Below are 26372 nucleotides of genomic sequence, written 5' to 3' on the forward strand. Positions count from 1 at the left end.
ACATGACGTGATAATGATAATAATGATGTATTACTCACAGGGTTCATACGTGTTGAGCACTTTGCCCTCTATGCAATATGCAACTTATACACAGCAACTCTTGAGATGCACCTAGTTTGATGTTCCCCCTATCCCATACTCTGTGGTCATCTAGATGCTATCTGTGACTTCAAATCTCTTTTCATGACTAGCTCAATGAGGTCCTGAGATGAAATTTCAAATTCAAACAAAGTCATCATGTCTATGTTAATCATTACAGAATTCTGTCCAATGTTAAGTTAGTGTTTATTGGAATCAGTTACATAATGTCCAAATATGGTATATTTTTCATATAAGGACACCGTTTACACACTGTTTACATGTCCAAATATGGTATATTTGTCATATAAGGACACCGTTTACACACTGTTTACATGTCCAAATATGGTATATTTGTCATATAAGGACACCGTTTACACACTGTTTACATGTCCAAATATGGTATATTTTTCATATAAGGACACCGTTTACACACTGTTTACATGTCCAAATATGGTATATTTGTCATATAAGGACACTGTTTACACACTGTTTACATGTCCAAATATGGTATATTTGTCATATAAGGACACCGTTTACACAGTTTACATCATTCTAATAGTTAGGGGTTTACTCATTTGCATTCACAACGTTCTGGTTGATGATTTCTCATTAAGCTAGACAGGGTGAAGAGATATCTTGAGATTTGGAACCACAGTTAGCATCAAGACTAACTCTGTGGTGACTCACAAGAAAGTCCATATGTTTTAATTTTGCCTCAAAACAAAATGTTTATCAGAGCTGGTGTAGAATCACTTGCATTATCAGGTTTTTCAGCCAGTGTCGAGACATTCTCATTGCAAACTTATGTCATTTTGGGGAAGTACTTTGAAACACATCTATCATACATTGTGCAGTTAGACATGTTGCTAGGGAGACATGTCAGGAATTTTATACTGATTATTTCATAAATGTATCTATCAAAATATATTGAAATTACAGAACATACAAAGATAGTATGAACCCTGTGGGTGGTAAATGTTCTGAGGAAATTTCAAGAAAACAAACTAAGGAACAAGACACTTCATATTATAATTTTTTCAATCAAGGCATTGTTGCAGTTATTGCTATACAGTATTTACAAGTACAAAAAAAAACCTTAAAGTGGCCATACGGATGAGGATTGGGTATTTATTTTGGATTTTTAATTCTTAAAATAATTTTATTACAGCTTCCTACTTGAAAAATCAATGTGAAACAAGTCTGTGTTTGTAACTCAATAAATTGTAAAACATTAATAACTGTGTAAAATGTTTGTAATTATATAAGAAACATTTTATACGTTTGTTAACGTTTTTTTGGCATGTATTCAGTTACAAATGCAGATTTGGTCTATGTTGTTTCACATTGGTTTTTCATGTATGAAGCCATGATAAAATTGTTTTATAAATTAAAAAATCCAAAATAAATACCCAATCCTCATCCATATGGCCACTTTAGCTCCTAGGATTGACACAATTTGATATATCTTCTTGTACATTTATGACTGATATGAAGGTTCAATAAAAGTTAATATGTCAAGAGTTCCTTCACATACTCACCTAGTATATTCTAACAGGCCAATTCAAAAGAGGAAAATGTAAGGTATACTAGAAATGAATGTGTTTATTTTCATTTTTTTTCAATTAAAACAGACCCCTTTCTCAGCAAGTCTGCACATTGAAGTCAGTAAACACTTGTTGATAAAACCACTCATAAACACTCACAAACTTAAAATTTACAAGCAGTAGTAATTTCAAATAAAAAATTACTGTCCTTTGGATACAGATAAATCATTATTTTTTGTGGGTAGATCCTCATAACTTGTAAGACATGACTACAAATGTGAAATTCGTTGGTTGAAAGTCAAAGTATTCACTCCACAACTTGATAGCTGAATTTTGAAGTCAAAGCTCCACAACTTGATGGTTTAAATTTGTCTTCAAAGCTCAGAAGTTGATGCTTAAATTTGTTTTCATAGCTCCACTAACTTGATGGTTTAAATTCACCATCAAAGCCCCACAACTTGATGGTTTATCTTCACCATCAAAGCCCCACAACTTGATGGTTCAAATTCATTGTCAAAGCCCCACAACTTGATGGCAGAATTTTGAAGTCAGGGCCCTACAACTTGATGGTTTAAAATTGTAGTCAGAGAGCTCCACAACTTGATGGTTAAAACTACTTCATGTACAACCAACTATCATCTAGTCATGCAGCTTGCTGGGAGGGTTCACACTTCTCTAAGAGTTCAAGTACTTTAGCAACAGTTTCCCTGACTTTGAGGTTGGTTGCTGGATTGCTAAGCAGTTGCTTGAGTAACGGTAATCCACCATCTGCAAGTAGCAATGGACAGTACCTGTCTGTAGAGATAAAGGAAGGCATACCATTGTTAATGACTGTGTGTGTACCGTTTGTAAATTTACATCTAATTTTCTGTTTGTGAAAACCTAATTTATGATAGCTACGTACTCTGTATATCATGTATTTCAGTATATGAAAATAATATGACAGAGCCCCATGACACAAGAGTGCAAGTGTTGAATAATCTGGGTATTTGCACGAGTGTTTGCAGTGTTCTCTGCGTCCATACTTTCACGAGCATAGTGAGTGAAAGTGCAGCAGAAAAGACTGCAAGCACGAGAGTAAATACCCCTGTGTACCAACACTGGAACTCAAGTGCTATGGGGTTCTGTTAGTATTACATATGTTTATTTGAAAAGGCAAATTTCCATAAAAACAATACAGCGCGATCACACAATTTCATGTGTAGTGAATGATCACACCCTCATTTGCATATCATTTGCATATCATTTGCATGTAGGTAAGCAATAACGTTTTCGGTATTAACCCGCAGTGAAAATACCACTAGTATGCGCGCACACACACCGGTGCACGTAATCTCTGGTAGATATGTAATAACATGGATAATTTAGTATTAAAGAAATAGAAGTTTTCTTGACAATCCTAATGCAAACATGCAACACAGGGGTGTCCATGCAGTCCAACAGACAAAATGATAAATTTAATTACCATGGATATTGCAAACATACAGCATTGCCCAAACAGCCCACAACTGTGCTGCTGGGGTGTCCGTGCATCTCAACAGAGGAAAAAATGGATGAAAGGACCTATATGCAACCACAGTGCTGTCAGGAAGTTCCCAATCATTAACTGTCTTGTACTGAAATACAATAAAGATAAGATTTTTAAAAATATTTTGTCTCTGGCTACATTTACACAATGCCATTTTGAAATGAAACACAGCTATTTTGTTGGGTTTGCACATAATGTTTATGCAGAGATGCCAAAATGCACAACAACGAGCAACAATTTGAAGAGCTTTTGAAAGTAGACATACGTACTTACGCATGCTCCTAACCACTGTGTTATGTTTGCACATGTGCAAAACAGCATAATTTTTTTATTAGTTCCATTTTTGGCATTTTCATATAAATGGTACAAAATGTATCTGTCATGTAAACATATCCAAACTTTTTAACGCACATCAATAAGATTGATTTTTAGTGGATTTCATTGAAAATGTTATTGTGCTAATGCAACATCAATTGCGATACAATATATCTCCAAGGATAACAAATTGATGACATCTCCCTTGAGGAAATGGTTTATTTCGTTCAGGCATAATTATACATTAATAATGAAAATTCCATGATTAATGTTTGTTCACCTGACCAATGAATAATGTACAAATTGTGATCATGAAACAAAAATACTTCATACTTCTTTCAAATTTCAGCTTAATTCTACAACAGTTTAATAGTGCACGTGGACAAGTTGAATTTGGTGGTCAAAAATGATAAATCGGTGGTCATGGAAATTGAGACCACTGCTATATTCAAACCTGGCATGTCAACACATCTTTTCAACCTTCAACAAATAAAATATAGATCAAATCTGCTTACCAAGCAATCATGTAGTTCATTTCTCAGCTCCATTGACAGTGGCCAACGTTCTGCACCATCACTTATGATATGTGCTACGACACCTGCAGCAAAGTAACTCACTTCGATCTTACTGCTGCCAAGCAAGAGCCTGTATAACACAGAAATACAAACTTATTATATAATATATGGCCATTTATTTCATTGTCTGGTACAACGTGGGGTTATTTATAATTTGGCTGTCTGTCATTCTTAGCTTGTAGTTGCTTATAAGTTGGTCCCTTACACAATTTATAACATCAGTTGAGTTGGCTGTGGTGGGGAGGTCAGTTCTTACCATACTTGCTTGACTGCCACCCTACTATTCCAGCAAAATTTAAATTGACAAACTTTTTCCATTTAAGAGAGTGCATGATGTTGTTTGCAGGTATAAATGCTTGCTGATTGAGTATGTGTACTGTAGCCATCAACCACATTGATTAATGAATCCTTTACTAACCATAGACCCTTCACGTGGAGGGTTTATGTCCTATCCAAAGCTTTCGTTTTTGTGGGTTTCACATAACTTGTACATGTATGTTTTGCAGTCATTTATTCATAACATAAAATTCATACTGCAACAAATTGTCAATACATTTCAAAGACATATCTCCCACCACAGCCAACTCAACTGATAAATTGTGTAAGGGACTTCTGACATATTTAGTAAGTTTCTCTATACAGCATTTGAACAAAGAGAGATGCTTGCAAGTGAGTTGTCAGTGGCTGAGCAGTTAGCTTTTTTGCTTCTTACCGCTGCAATCTGGGTTGAAACTTGTTGGCTGGTTTTGAGAAGAAATTTCCCAGATCTGTATGCATAAATAGTGATGCTCAGTTTGACCCACAATGTAGATTTTGCTTGGGTACTTTGGTTTCCTCCTGCTCTAACGCCTAGGACCCTTAGACACTGCATAAGTGGCCACAGTCCACAATATTTGAATTTCTGAATTTACTTTGTTAATATTAATATAATGTTTATATTATTCAGCAATACCAAGTTTAGATCAATTAAATCACGTACAAATCGTTTCAGTAAAGTTTCTATCCCACGGCCATACGCACACTAAACAGAGCATGATATACAGTTTTTAGCAGGTCTTTAGATCAGAACATTTTTTTAGTCACTGCCTTTTTATTTGTGTCTGTCATTGTATTATATCCTAGTTTTTGTATCTTTTGTGTTTTGACTGCGAAACCACACCGACTTCCATTGTAAACTTTTTAAGTTTATATGTGGCAATAAAGTTATTATTATTATTATTTACATGACTTAAACTTCGTTTATGATTACCTTACAGTGAAAATTCTGAAAATACACTATACATTTATATATCTTTATTTATTTGTCTTTGTCTTAATTTTAATTAGGGACACATATTTAGAACTTTTACTTGCACAGTTACACCTCTGTTCTGTTTTGACACCAAATATATTGAACATAGCATCAAGTCTGAATTTAGATTTAAAACAGCATCATCTTTTAAAGCAACATGTTGCTACTAACAACCTAGTATGGATTTGAACAATATTCGGTTTTGTTTTAGCGTAAAATATTTCTTAGAAATAATGGCACTGAAGACTCATGGAAATTTCATATTCAACAGAAGGTACTCAGTAAACATGTTCCTTTTTATGAATGGGGGGGGGGGGGGCTGTTATTTTAAGCCCAGGGGACAAATCATGGTGGTTATACAACCCTGATAAAAGTCACATTAATGTGATGATCCTGACACTGAGGGCGCTATAACATACAAAGTGACTCACTCAAATAGACGAAAGAAACTAAATATGAATACCACACTTCTGATATTTTCCTGCCAGTCTCTGAAAAAATGTACATTTTGAATAAACATTTATCGTCCAAATGTGACAAATAAACACACTGGCTTAAACAATTTAATATCTTCCTGCAAGATGTGGATCTTTACAAAATGTACACGCTGATGTAAGGGGGGTGGGGGGATGTAGAACGGGGGAGGATTTAAACCTTTCTCCCAACTCAAACATATTTTTGTACAAACAAATACCCCCTTGGGAGTAAAGAGGATTGATAGGTATACAATACATGACACTCTATGGCTTTATTAAGTATATATTTTATCTCTTCTTTGTAAAGAGTAGAGTCTCTCTTCTTTGAATACATTGAAAACCACCTACCTCAGCTGGTGAATAAAGTCTTCTTTAACCAGGATTACTCTTAAGTGTCCAACCTCAGCCACGTTATTCTGCAAATGATTCAAATGATTCTATATTATTCAGAAATATTCCACTTCTTGAGTCAGGAAAAAAATTTCAAATGAGAGCAGTTTTCAAATTATCCCACAGTTCAACAGTAGGCCAAATATTGTAATAAAATATGTTTTTTTTAGCTTTATTGTTTTTTCTTTCGATTGAAAAATTGATAGAAAGTAAATACTCGTCAAATTAAAATTAATTACGAGAAACAGTTGTCTAGTTGAGTTATTGAAAAGCTAATCCTAAAAAAAATGAACGTAAGTATTCCCTATGGCTTCACTGATAGCACTAATGCAAGAACATGGGATTGAATCATGGGCCTTTCGAGAAACAATTTTAATGACTTCATGCATAATGAACCTAAATTTTTTAGAAATTGGTTTCATTTAACAGAGAAACAATGCCAATTGAAAGTAGTAGCATTCCTTTTAAAATTCACCACTTGTTATGTTAAAGGTAATCCAAACTCTGGTACAGTTTTCACTTGAATATCTTGGTTTACCAGGTAGTAAACAATGTACATGTATAAAATTCTTACCAACAAACCCAGAACCTTGGTTTGCAGATTATCTTCATCTGGGAATGCCTGCAGAAAAAGAAATACATGTATTATAAAAATGATGTTACTTTTTATATACCACTCAGAGCTAACAAATGATTACATCTGGCACAATAGGCTTTCATACTTCTTTAACTCACATAGGACTAAGGAGCGTACAATCCATTCAGCCTTTTGTACATGTAAGTGCATAGAATTAAAGTGTTAAAATGTTAGATGTCATGTTTGAGTTCATTTTAGAGTTTCCATGACATATAGATGGTGGTTGAAAATAGGATTGCATGATTTTTCTGTTAATAACTTTGTCCTATCCCCCCTATCCCCACCCCTTCCCATCCCCACCCCTTCCCCCACCCCATGTTAGGAATATCACAGTAACTTTTTCTTGACTTTAGATGACATATTTCATACTTAAAATGCAAATTACATTCATTCTTATTTTTTCCCATCACATATGAAATTTGGATTTTAAACTGTCTACTGACAAAACTTTAACATTATGTCATTCCTGTCCTAAAATGTCCCAAAAATGATATGGACAAAATTTTCCTTTAGTCCTTAATATGAAGCTCTTAAAAAATGAAGGGATAAAGAATGGTACATAACAATGTCCACTTCTTCTCACCTCTAGCATTTGTAGAAAGATCTCCAAGCCTTGCTCCTTTAGGAAGAGAGAGCAGCTCTTTGGGCATTCGTCAGTAAGATTCCAAAGGGCACTTAGTGTAAATTTCAAGGCATAGTCAACCTGTCTGGCTTCAATCTTCTCTTTCACAATCTGTAGAAGTTTCTAGGTTACAAAAATAAATGATATTAAGTTATAAAGATTCCTAGACTAGCTGCTCACAATAGTTTATACACGACCACAAATCCTGGTTACCATATACCTCAAATTATACATACATGTACAGTGTCTGTAGTTTGCTTGTGTAATTCGTAACAAATAACATAGTGTGAGACATTAAAAATATCATGCCGCCTAACTCAAACTCTATAGTCACTCTAGTTTTGTAGTAATTGAAACTCTGTAGTCACTCTAGTTTTGTAGTAAAAAACATCATGCCGCCTAACTCAAACTCTATAGTCACTCTAGTTTTGTAGTAAAAAACATCATGCTACCTAATTGAAACTCTATAGTCTCTCTGGCTTGGTAGTAAAAAACACCATGTTTCCTAATTGAAACTCTATGGTCACTCTGGTTTGGTAGTAAAAAACACCATGCTGCCTAACTCAAACTCTATAGTCACTCTGGTTTGGTAGTAATTGAAACTCTGTAGTCACTCTAGTTTTGTAGTAAAAAACATCATGCTGCCTAATTGAAACTCTATAGTCACTCTAGTTTTGTAGTAAAAAACATCATGCTACCTAATTGAAACTCTATAGTCACTCTGGTTTGGTAGTAAAAAACACCATGTCGCCTAATTGAAACTCTATAGTCACTCTGGTTTTGTAGTAAAAAACACCATGCCGCCTAACTCAAACTCTATAGTCACTCTAGTTTTGTAGTAAAAAACACCATGCTGCCCAATTGAAACTTTATAGTCACTCTGGTTTTGTAGTAAAAAACAACATGCTGCCTAAACTCAAAATCTATAGACACTCTAGTATTGTAGTATATTTATTATCTCAATTCAAGAGAACACTGACAAAACCAAAGCAGATTCAGTGTAGAGACTTTCTTGGTAATACTAGTATTCAGATTATACAAACTCAAGAATTTAAATGAAAATATGTTAATCATAATTTATCAACATAAATAAAATCACTTTCACAACTGAGGTTAAAAATAAAGTTCTTAAATTAATTTTCTCCAAAATGATTTGTCGTATCAAAGCTTGTCATCATCATCATCATCATCATCATCATCATCATCATCATCATCATCATCATCATCATCATCATCATCATCATCATCATCATCATCATCATCATCATCATCATCTGATTTTGTGATTGTTAAACAGTAAATTTTGGAAAAGATTTTTGATGGATTGTTTTTAATCTGTGTATTATAACAAGTCTTTTTATGTTTTGAGCAATTTTTCAGCATATGAGCTGGTTCTTGAAATAAATCATTATTATTATTATTATTATTATTATTATTATTTCCAAGGTGTATTCTACCTTAAATCAAGATTAGCTTACCCGTATGTTAGTCTGACTTCCCAACTCTTCAATTTCCTCTGTACTTATTTTCAGGGCTGCTTCTGACAGGATGAAGACCGCCATTGTTCTCATAGGGGAGTCATCAAATGTTCGCAGACACTGTATGGACAGGGAAGCTGTCTTGCATCGGTCAAATTTCTGTAAAATATAAGACGATCATCAAATATTCATTTGGAAGTATATTGTTAAAGGGGTACAGTCCCTGTACTTTATGGGTGAATTGTCAAAACTTCAGATTACAAGTACGACCACCTTTATGATACAATGTAAACTCAAATTTACTCTCTCAGTATTAGTGTGTATTGTTACATGCTTATACTCTGACAATAACTTACCACGTCTCTCAGGACAGTATCATTGTACAGAATCAACAGACAGTTCTTCTGCAGCTGAAAAAGATATGCAAGTAGTTCAAAAAATGAATTATTAACATGTTATATGTAGAGTAAATACTGAATTTTACATTTTGGTAAAATATCATCAATTACTTAAATGGACATGAAAAAAAAGGTCTATTAATTCTCAGTACCTGAAATAGAATATTACTGCCTAGGTGCATCATAAAAATAAAGAACATTCAATTTCTTGATCAACACCATAACTTCCGCTCCACACGCTTCACATGCATTACTATAGGTGTGTGTGAGAATAAGTTTACCTACTTGTTCTATATATTTTGACACACTAGCATGAGGTACAATGCTATTGCAGGTACAGAGAATAAGTCAACCTTCTTGTTCTATTTTGACCCTCTAGGATGAGGTAAAATGCTATTGCAGGTGCTGAGAATAAGTCGACCTTCTTGTTCTATTTTGACCCTCTAGCATGAGGTAAAATGCTATTACAGGTATTGAGAATAAGTCAACCTTCTTGGTCTATTTTGACATTATAGGATGAGGTGAAATGCCATTACAGGTACTGAGAATAAGTCAACCTTCTTGTTCTATTTTGACCCTCTAGCATGAGGTAAAATGCTATTGCAGGTACTGAGAATGAGTCAACCTTCTTGTTCTGTTTTGACCCTCTAGGATGAGGTAAAATGCTATTGCAGGTACTGAGAATAAGTCAACCTTCTTGGTCTATTTTGACATTATAGGATGAGGTGAAATGCCATTACAGGTACTGAGAATAAGTCAACCTTCTTGTTCTATTTTGACCCTCAATTATGAGGTAAAAAGCTGTTACAGGTCCTGAGAATTCAAAACTACAAAACTATTAGAATATAAAGAGGTATTCCCTGCCCAAACAATAACTAGCTATACAGACAGTGATTTCTACAGAGCAAGGCAAATAGAGTCAGACATATATGTATACAGACAGACAGACAGACAGACCAGCACTCCTTTAAGGTTGAGAAGAACCCTTATGTGCTATTTATTTTTATTAGTTCCAAACTAAGAGCATAAATAATTTGCCTCATATATTTCAGCTAAATCACGAGCTGTTAGTGAGTACTAGTAATGCATGAACTGACCTGTTGGCTGTATGGAAATGTCTCCATGGCAACTAATGTCAACTTGACCAGCTCAGTCAGAATAGATACATGGATGCTGTTTGCCAGTTGTCCTCTGGCTAAGTTAAACATGGTTGCACTGAAAAGACAAACACACAAAGGTAATAGAATAAGCATTCCTAAGAATTGGAAATATACACTTTTCGACTTCAGAACTAATATAAATATCTAATAAAAAATGTAAGTTCTGTGACAGAAGTGCAAATTTGTTCAGTCATGTGTCTACCCTTTTGGTGGACATTGTATGTGTATAGCCTGTGACAATAATTCATTTCACACACTTCCACGTTTTCCATCTTGCTTGGGAGAGGTTGTTCTCTAAGCAACAGAATGTGGGGCACCTGGAGATTTACAAATAAAGCTTGTTCTTGGTCCCAAAATACTTCTAGAAATTTGGGATCTCACCTTCTTGTTTTCAAAATACAGTATTTAGCGGCCATTTTTGACTCTAAAATGATTAAATTTGATATTATTTTGACCTCTATTTAAAAAATTTGTATGGTGACCCCGGATTTTTATTTGTAACTGTAATAAGTTGGAGTTTTCTTGAAATTAGTAATACCAAAAATTGAAAGAGTTCACTTACAAAGCACAATCTATGTCAACTCTATAAACACAAAATCCAGATTAACCTACCTGTATGTTAGTCTGACTTCTCAACTCTTTAATTTCCTCAGTGCTTACATACTCTGAAAATTGTTAGTCTTGCCAAAATCTTTCACTTACCTGCCAGCCATCTGAATCCCAAGATGTGTTGGAAAGTTCCGTAAAGTTCCAAATATTGCCTGTAAAACAAAGGATGATGTATTAAATATGCAATGAAAGTATTTCTCCTCCATTTTCTTCAACTAAATGAATGATGTCACTCTAGTTCCATGGGTTAAAATGGGATCACTTTTCATTCCAACGGATGTATCATGGCTGGATGAGTTTTTCTTTCACGTTTTTCACAGTTGCACGTCCCTCTTCCCTCCATTGTCTATGACCAAAGCTATCCTAGAACACCACACTATCTGGGATTTTAAATTTTGTTTTCCCCTCTTAAAGCAAAATTTAAAAATCCCCATCTGCATGGATTCCAGGCTGAATCAAAGCTTGATTTACCATAAATTAAACTACCCCCGGTATATGTAACTTGCACACAATAATACAATCCAGGAATTAATATAATTAATAACTTGAATAAGGAACACAAAATCACATAATGAATGAATTTTTATTTTTTTTTTGCTAGTAGTTGAGGTAAAATAATGTGAATCTGAGAAATGTTTCCTTAAACTGTTTATGTTTACCTTTTCAAAAGTCGTTCGTGAGACAAACAAGGTTGGTGGGTTCAGAAGGTTGCAAATGTAAATAATCATTTGTAAACTCGGCTTATGCCACTAGATTTTCCGAATAGATGATGAATTTTGTAAGTACTCTTATTTCATTGTTCACATGATAAATGTGTACAAGAATGAATGAATGTTCATGGACTCTGGGACCATACTATCAAAATGAAAATTTCCTTTCACAGAGTAAACACGTCTTGGAAGCAAATCCCACATTTTTGCCGACGTCTCATAGTACATCCCTGATGCTGCTGATGAGACATCAGTGAAAATTGGGGATTCACTTCCAAGAAATGTTTTGACTCTGTGAATAGAAATTTTCATTATGAAGTGTGTATATGTAGTTTGAAGAAATGTTAACTTACTTCTAACATTTGACAGCTAGTTTCTGTTATACCCTGTGTGAAGGTGAACAGATTGAATAGGGCTTTGTGAGCGTAGTTGGCTCTGTTACGATAACGATTCAGTGCCTCTAGTAGCTGGGCTTCTGTAGAGTCTCCTGTAACCTGTGAATAATCCATACATGCAAATAAACAAAGGGGCGATCGCACAATCTTAAGCAGCAAACTTTGTTCGTTTAGGGCAAACCCCCCTCTCCCCTCCCTAAATTAACGCTAACAAGTGCGACATAGACATGTTTATATATGATGTAAACCATGATAGATGCAATTTTACTTGTAAAAACTGTTACATTAAAATACTACTGGAAACCAAGCACTGTATATCACATTAGAAGTAAATTTTAATCAACTCACTGACATCTCAGTAGTAAATACAGAGTCTGTTGTTTTACAAGGCATGAAAGTTCAGTGGTGAGCTTGGGTAACAGAGATATAAAGGGCAAGATCATCTACTACAAGAGCTAGTGCAGTCACAGTGCCAGCGATGTGGACTTTCTAGCTGACAGATTGCAAATGGTTTTTATCCTGAACTCATCCATGATGTATAATAATAATAATCTTCATTTATACTGGATAGTTACCTCCCAAGAAGTCCAGTGAGGACCATCCCTCATGGGATCAGTGTTAATACAGGAGGAAACCGGTCTACCCGGGGAAAACCTGCGTTGTTTGGCGAGTCAAACTGAATGACACTCTTCTTACTTACAGCATGGTCAATTTTATCAAACCCCGGTCGCAGCAGTAAGAGAAAAGTGGAACCACTCAGCCATCGACAACTCTGATACTAACAATGAGTGTCAGCACAAGCACTGCAGCCAATAAATTGCGGTATTTTTACCCCGTTGACATGTGTTTCCATGGAGATTACAATAGAAGGAAATCAGCATTAAATTCCCTTTATAATTCAAGATGACAATGTGTTTTTTACCTCTGTAGTTACAACACAACAAAAAACAAAGCAAACAGTTGTAAGACCCACCTTAAGATCAGATCTGAAATCCTCATGTTCTTCATTACTGATGAAATCTGCTTGACATAAGGTGGATAGAAGCATCAACCCAATAAATTTGAGCTTATGGTGATTCTGAATGAATTGTCTCAAAATGTCCTCCTGGAGACACTCCCAGCCAGACAGATCCAAGGAGGTGACATGAGGAAGGACGGAGGGTGATTCTAGAAAATTATTCAGGCTCTTTTTAATCAACGGGTCACCAATTGTCCAAGAGTCGTTGTTTGCCCTCCTTGAAATATCCAGTTGTCTGAGTTGTGTCATATTTACTAGGGTACAGAATGTCTCCAGAGAAACTTTGACATCAGCCATCGTCAATGATTTTAGCCGATCCTTGCACCTCTCTACAGCTTTAATGTTGTCGACGCGAGTGTGAGAAATATCTAAACTTTCCAACAGTGGGAGTCGATCAATTAATATCTCCAACATGAGACTGTCCACTTCTGTTTTGCTAATATTTAGGTGCATCAGTGATTGCAAGTTCGACCACTGAGCGGACACTCGTTCATTATCACGAAAGTTGGCAAAAGGATTCACACCACTGCAATTAAGAACTTGTAAATGACCTAATGTCCAGTCGCCGAGTGCTTCTAAGATATCGTTGCCACTTATTGTTCTCATGATGCCAGATATATCCAAATCAATCAGTTTATGATGTTTAAGAAATTGCAGGCCTCGTGGTGTTATTTGTGCATTTTTCAGAAACACTCTTTTCAAACTGGTCTTTTTCGGGTCAGCAAATAGACTGAGTGAGGTGTCTGTCACTTGTTTTCGTTTGGCGAGGATTTGTAAAAGGCCATCTGCCAGATCAGGATGAAGAAAGATATCTGTGTATTTGAATTGCATCTGTACATGTACACCATTGTTATCCACTTGGAAGTCTTGACACAGTTCATGTAAATTGTCAGCGATGTACTCAAGACAAGTGTCTTGAAGACGCCCAGGAGATGCTCTTGACAACATCTTGAAAACTGTTGTTGATTCTTTTCCCTAGAGTAAAGAAAGAAATTGACAACATTCAGAATAGCTGACTGGACAAAGACTGTCTTTGCTAAGCTTAATAAGCAGTTAAGGGTTAAAGATGCAGATAAGGGCAGTTGGTGTGTATACCTCTTACCTCTACAGTCTGGGTTCGAACCTATTAAATTACTCCTGCTTGTGAATGGTGTACACGACTTGGTTATGACATTGTCCCTGTAGGACTCAACACCAGACATCATACCATGCATGAGCCAAGTTGAACAAAATATATGGAATATATACTCTGGTTGTTCTATGTCATGGGGAATGGGCATCTATGTCACAACAATGTGTGACTACATCACTGGTTCTGCTGTGTTCAAAATGAGTCAAAACGTTCAAAATTGCCATTACTTTCCCTGATTTTTCTTTGATAATCTACTGGCCCTGGTATAATAATGTTATTCTCCAATATTTTTCTTCATTCAGCTGGAAAATACTCGTGACCTAAGGGTTGTCACTACGAGTCACTAGACGAGTAGTGGGCCTTAGGTCAAGAGTATTTTCCTTGGCTGAACGAGGAAAAATACTGAGGAATAAAATCTAATTATCAGAATCGTGACTTACTCTCTGTCAAACAAGTATGACTACTATGAAGTATGATGTGTTTGCAACTGCATTTCTGTTCGTTTACAGCTCTTTTTGGAGAAGCTTACCCAAACTGTTAAACAAATTTAACTATCAAGATCAGTGAGCCTGATCACAAGGTCTCATGTTGACATAGATACAAAAAAAAAGATAACATACAAACAGCACATACACAGTGTGGACTCTTAACACTGTAACATGGATGTATTATTATCACTAATACAGCCATGCACTGTAACTAACAGAATGTAATGTAAGAAACAGTGGATGGATTTTGTTTGAACTTATTATACCTCATGTCTGTTGTATTACTATTAGTAGAAGTGTGCATATTGTTACTGTTTATATCGTTAATGATATAAAGTTTGTAAAGGCTGTGCAACTGATATTTGTGTGTTATCTTTATGATGTCTATCTCATCTCAGAAATGTGCAAAATAAACAATTTTATGCTGAGGGCTTTGACCTGTGCATATCATGCACGGTCTCCAAGTATGCGTATGTCTCGAATGTTGAAAATAATAAAATAGCGATTCATATTTCATCACTACCATTTACAACTGGGGTGGAATGTTCCACCCACACTAACTTACAATGTTGTATCGTTTGAATTAAATGCCTGAAACTGAACATTGAACGTTCATGAAGACGTATTTGCCCGGGACCGCCTTGCCATACTTTTTTGTAGAAAAAGGTTACCGCTAGCATATCGACAATAATTGCTACAGCTGAGCTTGCACTCGTATTACGGTCACGCAGTTTGGATAACAGGACATCAAAAGTAAATGTCGCTTCCTTACCTTCTTAAGCAAATACTTCAAAAGTAAAAATATACGACCTCTCAAACTCCTCGCGCAGATACTACTCCTATTTGTATTTCCGTGTCATGTCAGCTGTCATCTTGGATTCCATGAACCGCAAGAGGGCGCTCTGACTTATCCCGAGGTCGAGCCGGCCTGGGTCATCATGCGTGACGCACTGATGTGACGTTATTCTTTAGTCAAGTCGCGCTGTGCATGATGTGGCGTACGTGTGCTACTGCTAGTCGATCGGGATAAAGGGAGTCTTCAGTATTTACAAGGGGGGGGGGTCGGAGGAAATCACACATGGTCTGGTAAGTAAAACACCCCCCTCCCCCATTCTCCATTGGTAAAAAGTGACCCTCCCCTTTACGGTCCCATTTTGTAAAACATGACCCTCCCCGTGACAATTGCATATACTGAACGATAATCAATATTCCCATGTCATACATACACATTAAATGATTTTGACTCTGTATTAGAAAGCAATATTTGTACATATAAAGTGACAAACAGTAAAAGACTGGCTATTTACCTTTCTATAATCATACACAATCTAGTTAGTATCTAAAACGTGCTTTCCATGTTGTGCAGTACACTGCTACCATTACCATCATATTTTAACAACATTCACTGACAGTGTGAGTGATAAGGTGAAATGGTACACTCAACAAAATGCATCGTTTTCTTAAACAATTTTCTTACAATATATGTATTTTATATTTTTGTATTTTGGCATGTAAAGTACTCGTAAAAATAAATGTTGAGTGCTCATCTCACTTTCACATCTCAAAACACACAAAACAAACTGACAATAATTGAATCTTCAATTTGGTCACAAAACTACGGATTGTAAAATGTGACCCTCCCCAAGAACAGGTTTGTAAAATATACGTGCCCCCCCCCCCCCGATTCCTCCGGCCCTCCCCCTTGTAAATACTGAAGGCTCCCTAAATGTTTATCCATATATCGGCGATATTCCTGACACGGTTTGTGAAAGCTCACTCCAGTCCTAATTTTCAAATAACTGTCTTTCTGTTTGTTTCTGTTTGCCTCTCATGGCAGCCAATGTTTTTTTCCCCTAAAATGTACAAACTGCTATTTCAAGTTGAAATGGCTAATACAGTTATAGCTTTGAGACATGCCCATGCATCTCTGCTGGAGATGAATCAAATTTCGTTAAACATACTCCCGGAATATACTGTTAAGAATTGAAGTCTTGGCTAAAAGTCAACAGGTGGTCTTTCACTGCCACCTTTAAGTAACTTGATGGTGTTGAGAAGACATCCCAGTAATGACCAGGTTATAAATCTGGTATCGGTCTTGGGAATCTAAGTCATGCGCCAGATGCACTAAAAGCATAGACCCTACGAAAACTCGGACCACAGGTCTGAGGTTAAGCCTGAGGCTAAATAAACCACAGTCACTTGTGAGCTAGTACCATCCTTGAATAGAATATTAGCTCCTTGAATATAGTCTTTTTCAATGCAAACATCGGTGACGGTATATTTTGAATATTTGTAAATACCTAATAACGTCTTTATTTTGTATTATGACCATCCTTAAATAGAATATTAGCTCACAAGTGACTGTGGGCTAAACTCATGAATATAAAGTCCATGACGTATTGTATTGATCGTGAACTCTTCAGATTGACCAAAGACTTCCACAACCAACCGTGTACATCAGCTGTGCTAGTGAGTTCCTAAAGTACCAGTAACCCGACACTTATGGCAAAGGTAGAGTCACAGTCACAGTCACACCATGAAGCGACGAAATCAAGGTATGGCAAGAAAAGCAGTGTTGCAGCCCCAGTATTGTCATTCTCGCAAACCATTGTTTCTTCCGCTACACCTCGAGCAGTGGGAGGCTCGTTAAGAACGGTGCCGTAAAACAGGCCGCGGTTTGCGACGATGCAGTATTGTTTGTGTGGACACGGGCATTACTTTAATAATATAGCGCTGGAAATATACGCTCCGATAACCCCGAACGAAGATTTGTCGTAAATCTCGGAGCGTATGTCTGTAGAGCTATATTTTACATTTTGACAAGTACCACATTTTTTCATTGTCTGTGAGATACGACATTCGTCTCACGCTATAGCCAGCACGCACCTGATATTGCTGAACAATCTGAACCCCCAACCCCTCGCTTGGTTGTAATATTCTCAAAAACTGTCGGCCAGTTTCTAATCTACCATTTTTATCTTCCTTGGAGATATATGAATATTCACTGCGTTTTTATTTATGTTGATTTTAGTCCCTACGGTATGGCCAGGTTACATAGTGTAAATATTTACTTATCCTATTTAGCGCTGTCACTTATATACCGTGGCACTATGGACCACAGACAACTAACAAGGTTGTTCTTAGTTGTCTGTGTATGGACTAGCAGCGTTCGGGCTTTCTTTCGATACTCTAAGCGAACGAAGTTCGCAGTGAGGGCTTGCCCGAAATGCGGTTTCATCCTCGATAGCGAAGTTCGGTCGTGTGTTGTATTTTATCGGAAGAACATCCGAGGTCTAGCAGATAGATTATGTATGGATGTACTAGGCCCGGTTTGTCTGATGTCAAAAGTCTGTGCTTATGTATGTATGTATGTATGTATGTATGTATGTATGTATGTATGTATGTATGTATGTATGTATGTATGTATGTATGTATGTATGTATGTATGTATGTATGCGTGTGTGCGTGTGTGTGTGTGTGTGTGTGTGTGTGTGTGTATCTATATCACCATTTTCTATAGAACAACTGGGCCAATTCAAAAAAAAATTTATACACGTGTTCGGTAGGGTAATGGCAAGAACTGCTTAGGTTTCGGTAAACAACCAGGAATATTAATTAGCAATTTACGTAATTAATGGTTTTCGGTAATTAAGCTATATCTCAAGAATGCACGCTTCAAATTCATTAAAACTTGGTACATACATTTGGGATACCTAAGCACATCTGCCCTAAAAGTATTAGGGCCTTAAAACTCTTTCTACGGAGTGCTATGTTACAACGTCCTATAAAGCTTCACATTACATGTTCTGGTTGGCCAGGAGATTGCTACAGCAAGGGGCAAAGAGCAATCAATAAGAAAAAAATAACTTATTGCATATGTTCTGTTTTATTCAAACAATTGTCTGTAGGAATGAGAATCTCAAAACTTTGCCCTTACGGAAGGCATTCAGTTTAAATCTGGTTATCGAACGTTCTGGAAGGCATTGTTGTTATTAGACTAAGAGACCACATCGCTTCAATTCCTTATACGAACCTTTACAATCGGCTTACAAACCTAGTCATTGTTACAAATGACATTCTACGTGCTCTTGATTCTAAGCATGATGTGCTTTTAGTTTTGTTAGATTTTTCCGCTGCTTTTGATACAGTTAATCACAAGCTTTTGTTAACTCGCTTGCGTGATCGTCTAGGTATCACTGGTAATGCATTGAGGTGGTTTAAATCTTATCTTTCCGAGGCTGATCGTAGACAATCTGTAATATCATAAACTCTCAGGCTGCTGAGTCACCCTATTACCCTCTTGATACATGTGCACTTCAAGGCTCGGTCTTTGGCCCGAGTTTGTTCAAAGTTTACACATATCCTTTGGGCGACGTGGTTGCTAGTCATGGATGTAAATACCATTTCCACGCCGATGACTTCAATTTGTACATGTCTTTCCTTTGATACAGTTAGAAATCTTGAATGGTGTATTTCGGATGTCATCATAGTAGCTTGGATGTCTTCGAATTTCCTTTGCCTTAATGACGATAAAACAGAATTTATTATTTTTTCTTGGGAATTATGAACCTGCTTACAATGGCACAAACAAATTCGTATTGGTAAAGCGTTGATTTCTGTCCAGTGTCAGGCAAAGAGCCTCGGCGCCATCCTTGATTATTGTCTCACCAATATCTGTCTAGGTCTGCCACTGAACAACAAGTCCATTCGCTTATTTCCTCTCGCATTGATTCGTGAAATTCATTGTTACATGGTATACCTCAGTAATCTATAAATCGCATTCAACATGTACAAAATGTTGCAACCAGATCTAGAATTATTTCACGTTATGTTCATATCACACCACTTCTACAGGAATTACATTGGTTGCCTGTAAGTCAGCATATTATTTATAAGATTTAGTCATCAATTTTAAATAATCTTCATGGTTCTGGTCCTCCATATCTTAGCGAGTCGGTCAGTCTCTATGTCCCGGGGCATAGTCCACGTTCCGCTGATCATATTAAACTTAGTACCGATACATCCAGGACAAAAAACACATATTCGTGTTGCTTCCCCAGTTTTATGGAATGCTGTCCCTCTCCAAATCCGTAGTTGTGATAATTTCAATGTTTTTAAACGTATGCTGAAAACGTATCATTTTAATCTTGCCTTCTCTTAGATCTGGAATTTGGAATTTAGTATTGATACTTTTATGCTTGTTTTGTATTTTAAGCAGCTTTGATCACTGTCTCTGTGGATTTTAGTCGCTATATCAATTAAATTATTACTGTCATTCATCATTGTTATTTGATATTATTATTAACAATACGACACATCTTACAGTCTATATATTTCATTCATGATTATGATTTATAACAATTAAAAACATTCAGATGAAAGGGAGACGAAAATTGGTTGTCTTGCTATGATTTGAGTCCCCTATTACAATCTTAGAAATTACTCCGTTCTGATGAAAATGGAAAAAATCATAAAGTATTGACAACATTTATCATACATAGGCTAAAAAGAAAGAATAGACAAAACAAGAACTAGCTAGACCTAGAGATAAATAATATACAAAACATAGACTGAATAGTTGCATAGGAACCAGTTTCATTGACACTGTGAATAAAAATGTACTCAAGCAATGGAAATCATCTGCTCTTTTCCCATTCTGCTTGAGTGTGATTGTGTGACAACAGAAATTGATTCAAATATTTTACTTCTTCGAAATGTATGATGCTGTTCCAATCAGCAATATATCTAATACTCATCTGTTTTTCGACATTATTTCCTCGCAGCAAGAAAGGCGCGTATCCCAGTGATACGGTAATATTACACTTAACTGGCCGAGGTAGATATGCCCCGGGTGTTTCACCATTTCAATTAAAACTGGAGACCTACTTACGATTTGCTAAGATACCATATAAGGTAAGTTTATTTTGAGAATGGCTGTGATACCATATCGAAAAAAAATCGAAACTTATCTGGGATTTGTTATGATACCATATAAGGCAAGTCGAAACCTACATTAAGATACCATATAAGGCAAGTTGAAACCCACCTCAGATTTGCTATGATACCATATAATGTAAGTTGAAACCTACCTGTGATGTTCGCTATGATGATATAAAGAAAGTCAAACCCTACTGGAGGTTTGCCAAAATGCCCCTATTAAGGTAAGACAGAACCTACCTGAGATTTAATATTGTATTTTGCGATTTGCAATTAACTCTTTGAATATTCCGCGTATGCTCACAGCTTAAAGTTAACTATATATCAAATCATATTTGTTTCTCACAGACCATACATGGTAGCAAAATGTCACCAAAAGGCAAAACTCCATGGATTGAATTTAATGGGGAAACCATGGGTGATTCCAGCTTTATTATTGAATTTCTAAATAAAAAGTTTCAAGTAGATCTCAGCCAACATTTGAGTCCACAAGAAAGAGCCATTGCAAGGGCTTTTCAGAAAATGGCAGAGGAAAATCTATATTGGTAAGGGTATAGTAGTACTATATATGCACGAACACACACTCGGTTGTACACGCCCACGGAAATACGCCTTGGAAATGTAATGATTTTGTTGTCACTTTCTTCAAGAAAACTTAAACCCATTATACTATGTTTCTCAGTTGAGATCAAGAAAACATAACTAGTTACCATACACATTTATGAATTAGAAATCAATATGCCGAATACTGTATTTAATTTATGTAAAAATAGAAGATTATTGATTTCCTTGAAAACAAGACATTAAACTTCCAAAATTCTTTTACCACGATTTCAAAAGGACCTGGAACATATATTTTAAAGTGGCAAAATGGATGAGGATTGGGGTGTTTATGTTGGAGTTTTATACAACAAGCATTGTGCACATTTATAAATCTTTTGTAATTGATTGGCATACAGTATGTTGTTTCACATTGATTTTTCAAGTACGAAGCCATGGTGAAATTGTTTTATAAATTAAAAATCCAAAATAAATACCCAATCCTCATCCATATAGTCACTTTAATAACTTTTATTTTTAGGGAAATCATTTAACAAGACGCATTATACTTTCAATTATACATTTTACTTGCAGGACAACTGTTTATAATCGATGGATTGATAAACGTTCGACTTTTTCAACCCTATTACCAAGTTCATGTATAGTTGGGTTAGCAGTAAAGTTAACAAGAGGTGGACTAAGGAAGAAGTTAAAAGCTCATGGAATTGGTCTACATAGTGAAGAAGATATCTACCATATTGCTGAAAAAGACATCAGAGCGTTGTCTGTATTTTTGGGTACGACACCGCCATGTATCATAAATCGGAGTAAAATACTAGAATATCTTCGGTTCTCATAACATTGTTCAAATGAGATGATATCTGTCATTTGAGACAGAGCAAATGGTGTCACTAGGGATGATTTGATGACAAGTGTAGATAGATAGATAGATAGATAGATAGATAGATAGATAGATAGATAGATAGATAGATAGATAGATAGATAGATAGATAGATAGATAGATAGATAGATAAATAGATAGATAGATAGATAGATAGATAGATAGATAGATAGATAGATAGATAGATAGATAGACAGATGCTTGTAGATGAATAATAGCCAGACCGACAAACAAACAAACAGACAGACAGACAGACAGACAGACAGACAGACAGACAGACAGACAGACAGACAGACTGACTGACTGACTGACTGACTGACAAACATATAGATAACACATAACTTATACAGGTCTGTCCTTACGTGTCTTCTTCTAATGAAAAAACAAGAGCACGATAAACTTGTTCACAAACAAATTCAGCTATCTGGTAGCCTAATATGCTAATTCTCGACTAACTCATTTACATAAAAGGTACACACTCACTGATTTACATAAAATGTAAACACCCTTGAACCTAGGTCAATGGCTCGGTTAATAAACTTTTACTAACTTAGCCAACATCTTATGACAAACCCATAGCATACAATTATAGAGCTAACAAATAGACATACATACATACATACATACATACATACATACATGCATACATACATACATACATACATACATACATACATACATACATACATGTATAAACACATATATACACATACATACACACATATATACACACATATACATACATACATACATACATACATACATACATACATACATACATAACAGACAGACACATGCTATTTTTTATATTATTTATAACAAGAGTACATACATTTACCAAGCTTATTATCTTATCATCTTTAGATGACAAGAACTTTCTGTTTGGTGAGGAACCATGTGAGGAAGATTGTGCCATATTTGGGCTCATTGCACAGATGGTCTGGCAACTTGCTGATTCTCCTCAAGAAGCCCTTGTGAAAGGTAATGAGCCATATAAAACGATTCGTGTTGGCACTCTTTGTAGAAATTTCGTGTGTGGACTTTCTTGTAAAATATTGTCTTTCTTTGAAAAACGTATATCATGATTTGATATCACAGAAGAAAACTATAATTATCATTTTCCTGCAGGTGACTGTGTCAACCTTCAACAGTATTGCTTTCGGATGAAGGAACGATTCTGGCCTGACTGGCAGGAATGCATCATGGGAGACAAAAGATTGGACAAAATGTTGAATTATCTCGAGTCAGATCCAACTCTGTGGAAAGGAAACTGAAAATGTCATAGACATAGCTGTCTAACCATCCATTACATAGTAGAAAACAAATGAAAACAGTGATTTGTTTCAACTGTAGTGGATAAAAACTGTTACAGTACTCTACCAAGTGCAGGTTGATCATGCATTTACGTCAGTTTGGCTTTGATCTCATCCTGAAGATTAGACACTATGACAACCCTCCCTGGCTTCACTAAATTGTTCTTTTGTTCTTACTATACTTCGACAGAGTGGATAGTCCAATCCCCCTACACGGTGCTCTCTTGTCGGGTAATATAAAGGTAGACAAACCCCTCTATGTACTGGGCAAACTGGCGACACCAATGGTTTGACGAGGGAGTACCGCACAGGGACATTGGCTTCTCTTTCAGTACAGTAGATATAAAAATACAATTAAGAGAAGCCAGTGAGGATTGTCAGAAGGTCTAATATTTTACACAGTAGGATTGGACTAGCTGTTATGTGAAATTAGATGTAACCCCCCCCCCCCCCGAATATTTGACGTACTAGATAACGAGGGCTATATATGATAGTCTACGAGAATGCAAACAACCAGAAAATTGCTTTGGAAGAAGTTCATGATATGTATTCTCGAGTACGTCATTGTCAGTTTACATGTAAATCATGGGGAAAATATTGATGAACTCGAGACAGTTTCAAAAACAAAGAAAAACATCAAGTCTTTACCTTCGGGTATACTTCCATGGTTAAGTTGTGTGGGTTTAACGAATACTGCACAATTATATGTTTTAGAATTAATATTATGTAAAATACAAGTGGTCGGTGTGTTTAAAAGGAACTTTGGTTCCTTGATTAGATCACAAGATAGATTTTAGCGAATGTATTTGTATGGAAACAAAAATATTGCCTTCATGTAGATATTTACTTAATACTTCCCTATGGGACATGAATTGAGCTTTTATTTTATTTTGTTATTTTGGCTGAGTATGGTAGGGCAATGTGTAGAAATATAAAATATTGATGTGAAGAATAAAATATTAATAGTGTAAAATGCGTCAGATTGTCCATGCCTCTTCTTTGATGTCACATGAAAAGTGATATTACAATTCGTGAACGTTTTATTCGTGAAAATGTATATATGGTAGTCTAGTAATTGCCAACGCTAACTTTAAAACAATTAACAGCAAATACATATTTTCAAAAGCTTCCGACTCCATGCACAATACTTATATTTTCTGAGTCATTCAAAGTAAACCATAACGGATCAGTGATATCAAACGGTAATTTATCAAAGGATTTTATTGATCTTGTCAGAAAGTACTTAGTCACTTCAAATCAACTCTTTCCACCCCCACATATATAGAGCCATAAAAACCCTGAACATAATGACTTTAAAATTTCTGCTTGGAATAAAAAAAGAACCATATACAAAATTTACAAATTTACAGGCAAATTCTCTTTTGTGGAATTTTGATCAGAAATTAGGTTTTTTCTTCTTCTGTTATTTTCTTTTGTAAAATCTGCAACTTGAAGTCTTTGAAGTATATTACCCAAATATTGCCAACAGTTCTCAATTGAACAGTACATCTTAGTTAATAACCGCTGTCCTCTTTGCGGCAATGCATACTTATAGTCGTAAACTACTGTCCTCTTTACGGCATTGTAATTATAATTTGAATGTACATCTATTTAGTTAAAAATAAAGTCTGAATGTTTCAAAGATAAAATATGACTAGTTTGAACTTCGGGAATATGCATGGTAAAATAGCAAATTCTTGAAATATTTCATACACAAGGAAAATCAAGTCCGAGCGTCTTTAGGGTGAAAGTGTGTGTACAGTAAATGGTGTAAACTGTTATTGCGAAAAATGAGAGAAAGTTGAGAATATATATATATATAATTTATCGAATCAAACGTAACCTAAGATAAAATGATGTCCATATAATAATGTTATACAAAGATAACAAATAGCTGGGAAAATGCCTCAAAAATAGATAAAACCCAAACCCCTTCAAATGGCATTATGCAGTAGATTATGGTCTACCTTTGGAGAGGAGTATATTTCTTCCACCTCAACACAGGCGTAAAAAAAACATTCCTGCAAGTAAAACAACTTTTGCCATGTCATACAATGACAATGTAATGATAAAGATTCTTTACACACTGACAAGTTCAATGAAAAAAATGAAACATTGCCATGCTAACCAAAAATGTTGTATTAGATGTCGTTTTAGCCCATACCTCAACATGCAAACAAAAGACAAAAGACTGATATAAACAAATTCCTTTTCTTAAAAAAATGAGAAAGTACCTTAATATATTTTTGGTCTATTTTAAGTACACAAACTTATTATCCTTGTGTACCATCTTTAAAAGAAACCATTTTAATCATATTGCGTAATTTGATTCAAAAAATGTAATTCTATATAATATGTATCAAAAGTACACCAATGAATAGGACATTTATTTGGAACAAAATGGTGAGAAATATTGACAGGAAATACAAACCAACGAGTGTCATAAAAGCAGCGCCTCATAACAAATCTACAAGGGCTGTGGGATCCGTGACCGATCGCGGCCAACGAAGTAGTACTAAGTATAGTAGTCTCATTTTAATATATTGAAAGGTATGAAAATATTTGAAAACTGAATGTTTTGAGTGATATTTGGAAAATTACTCTTTTGAATAATTATCAAATATTCATATTATTGACAGTGGTTATTAAAATTGCTGCAATAATAATTTCTATAATAGAAAGAAATTGTAAAATCATAGAGAATATTAAGTTAAACGACTTTGATTGAAAATGATTACTTCCAAATGATGTTATTGAAGATATCACAAATCCTTTAAATACATTGTTTCACGAATATCTCAATTTTTATACTTCACGATTTTTTCTCTCACAAT

General features: G+C 35.5%; 2 protein-coding genes across 2 annotated transcripts; one reads left to right on the forward strand and one right to left on the reverse strand.

The window, feature by feature from the left end:
• Positions 1-1494: 1494 nt before the first annotated feature.
• LOC144437063 (protein zyg-11 homolog B-like) lies at positions 1495-15612 on the reverse strand. The gene is made up of 12 exons (XM_078125931.1): positions 13183-15612; positions 12168-12308; positions 11198-11256; positions 10433-10550; positions 9294-9347; positions 8938-9096; positions 7421-7582; positions 6775-6822; positions 6159-6226; positions 3984-4113; positions 3091-3241; positions 1495-2420 (listed from the first exon to the last, which is right to left on the reverse strand). Exons 1-12 carry the CDS (start codon positions 14173-14175, stop codon positions 2269-2271), a joined length of 2235 nt encoding a protein of 744 aa, XP_077982057.1. The 5' UTR covers positions 14176-15612; the 3' UTR covers positions 1495-2268.
• A 229-nt stretch (positions 15613-15841) lies between these two features.
• On the forward strand, positions 15842-24455 carry LOC144437064 (failed axon connections homolog). Its single transcript, XM_078125932.1, has 7 exons — positions 15842-15933; positions 17271-17402; positions 20631-20760; positions 21133-21329; positions 21919-22121; positions 23090-23206; positions 23354-24455. Exons 2-7 carry the CDS (start codon positions 17350-17352, stop codon positions 23497-23499), a joined length of 846 nt encoding a protein of 281 aa, XP_077982058.1. The 5' UTR covers positions 15842-15933; positions 17271-17349; the 3' UTR covers positions 23500-24455.
• The last annotated feature ends 1917 nt before the right edge of the window (positions 24456-26372 follow it).

Source organism: Glandiceps talaboti, chromosome 6 (genome assembly GCF_964340395.1).
Source record: "Glandiceps talaboti chromosome 6, keGlaTala1.1, whole genome shotgun sequence".
Classification (NCBI taxonomy): domain Eukaryota; kingdom Metazoa; phylum Hemichordata; class Enteropneusta; family Spengelidae; genus Glandiceps; species Glandiceps talaboti.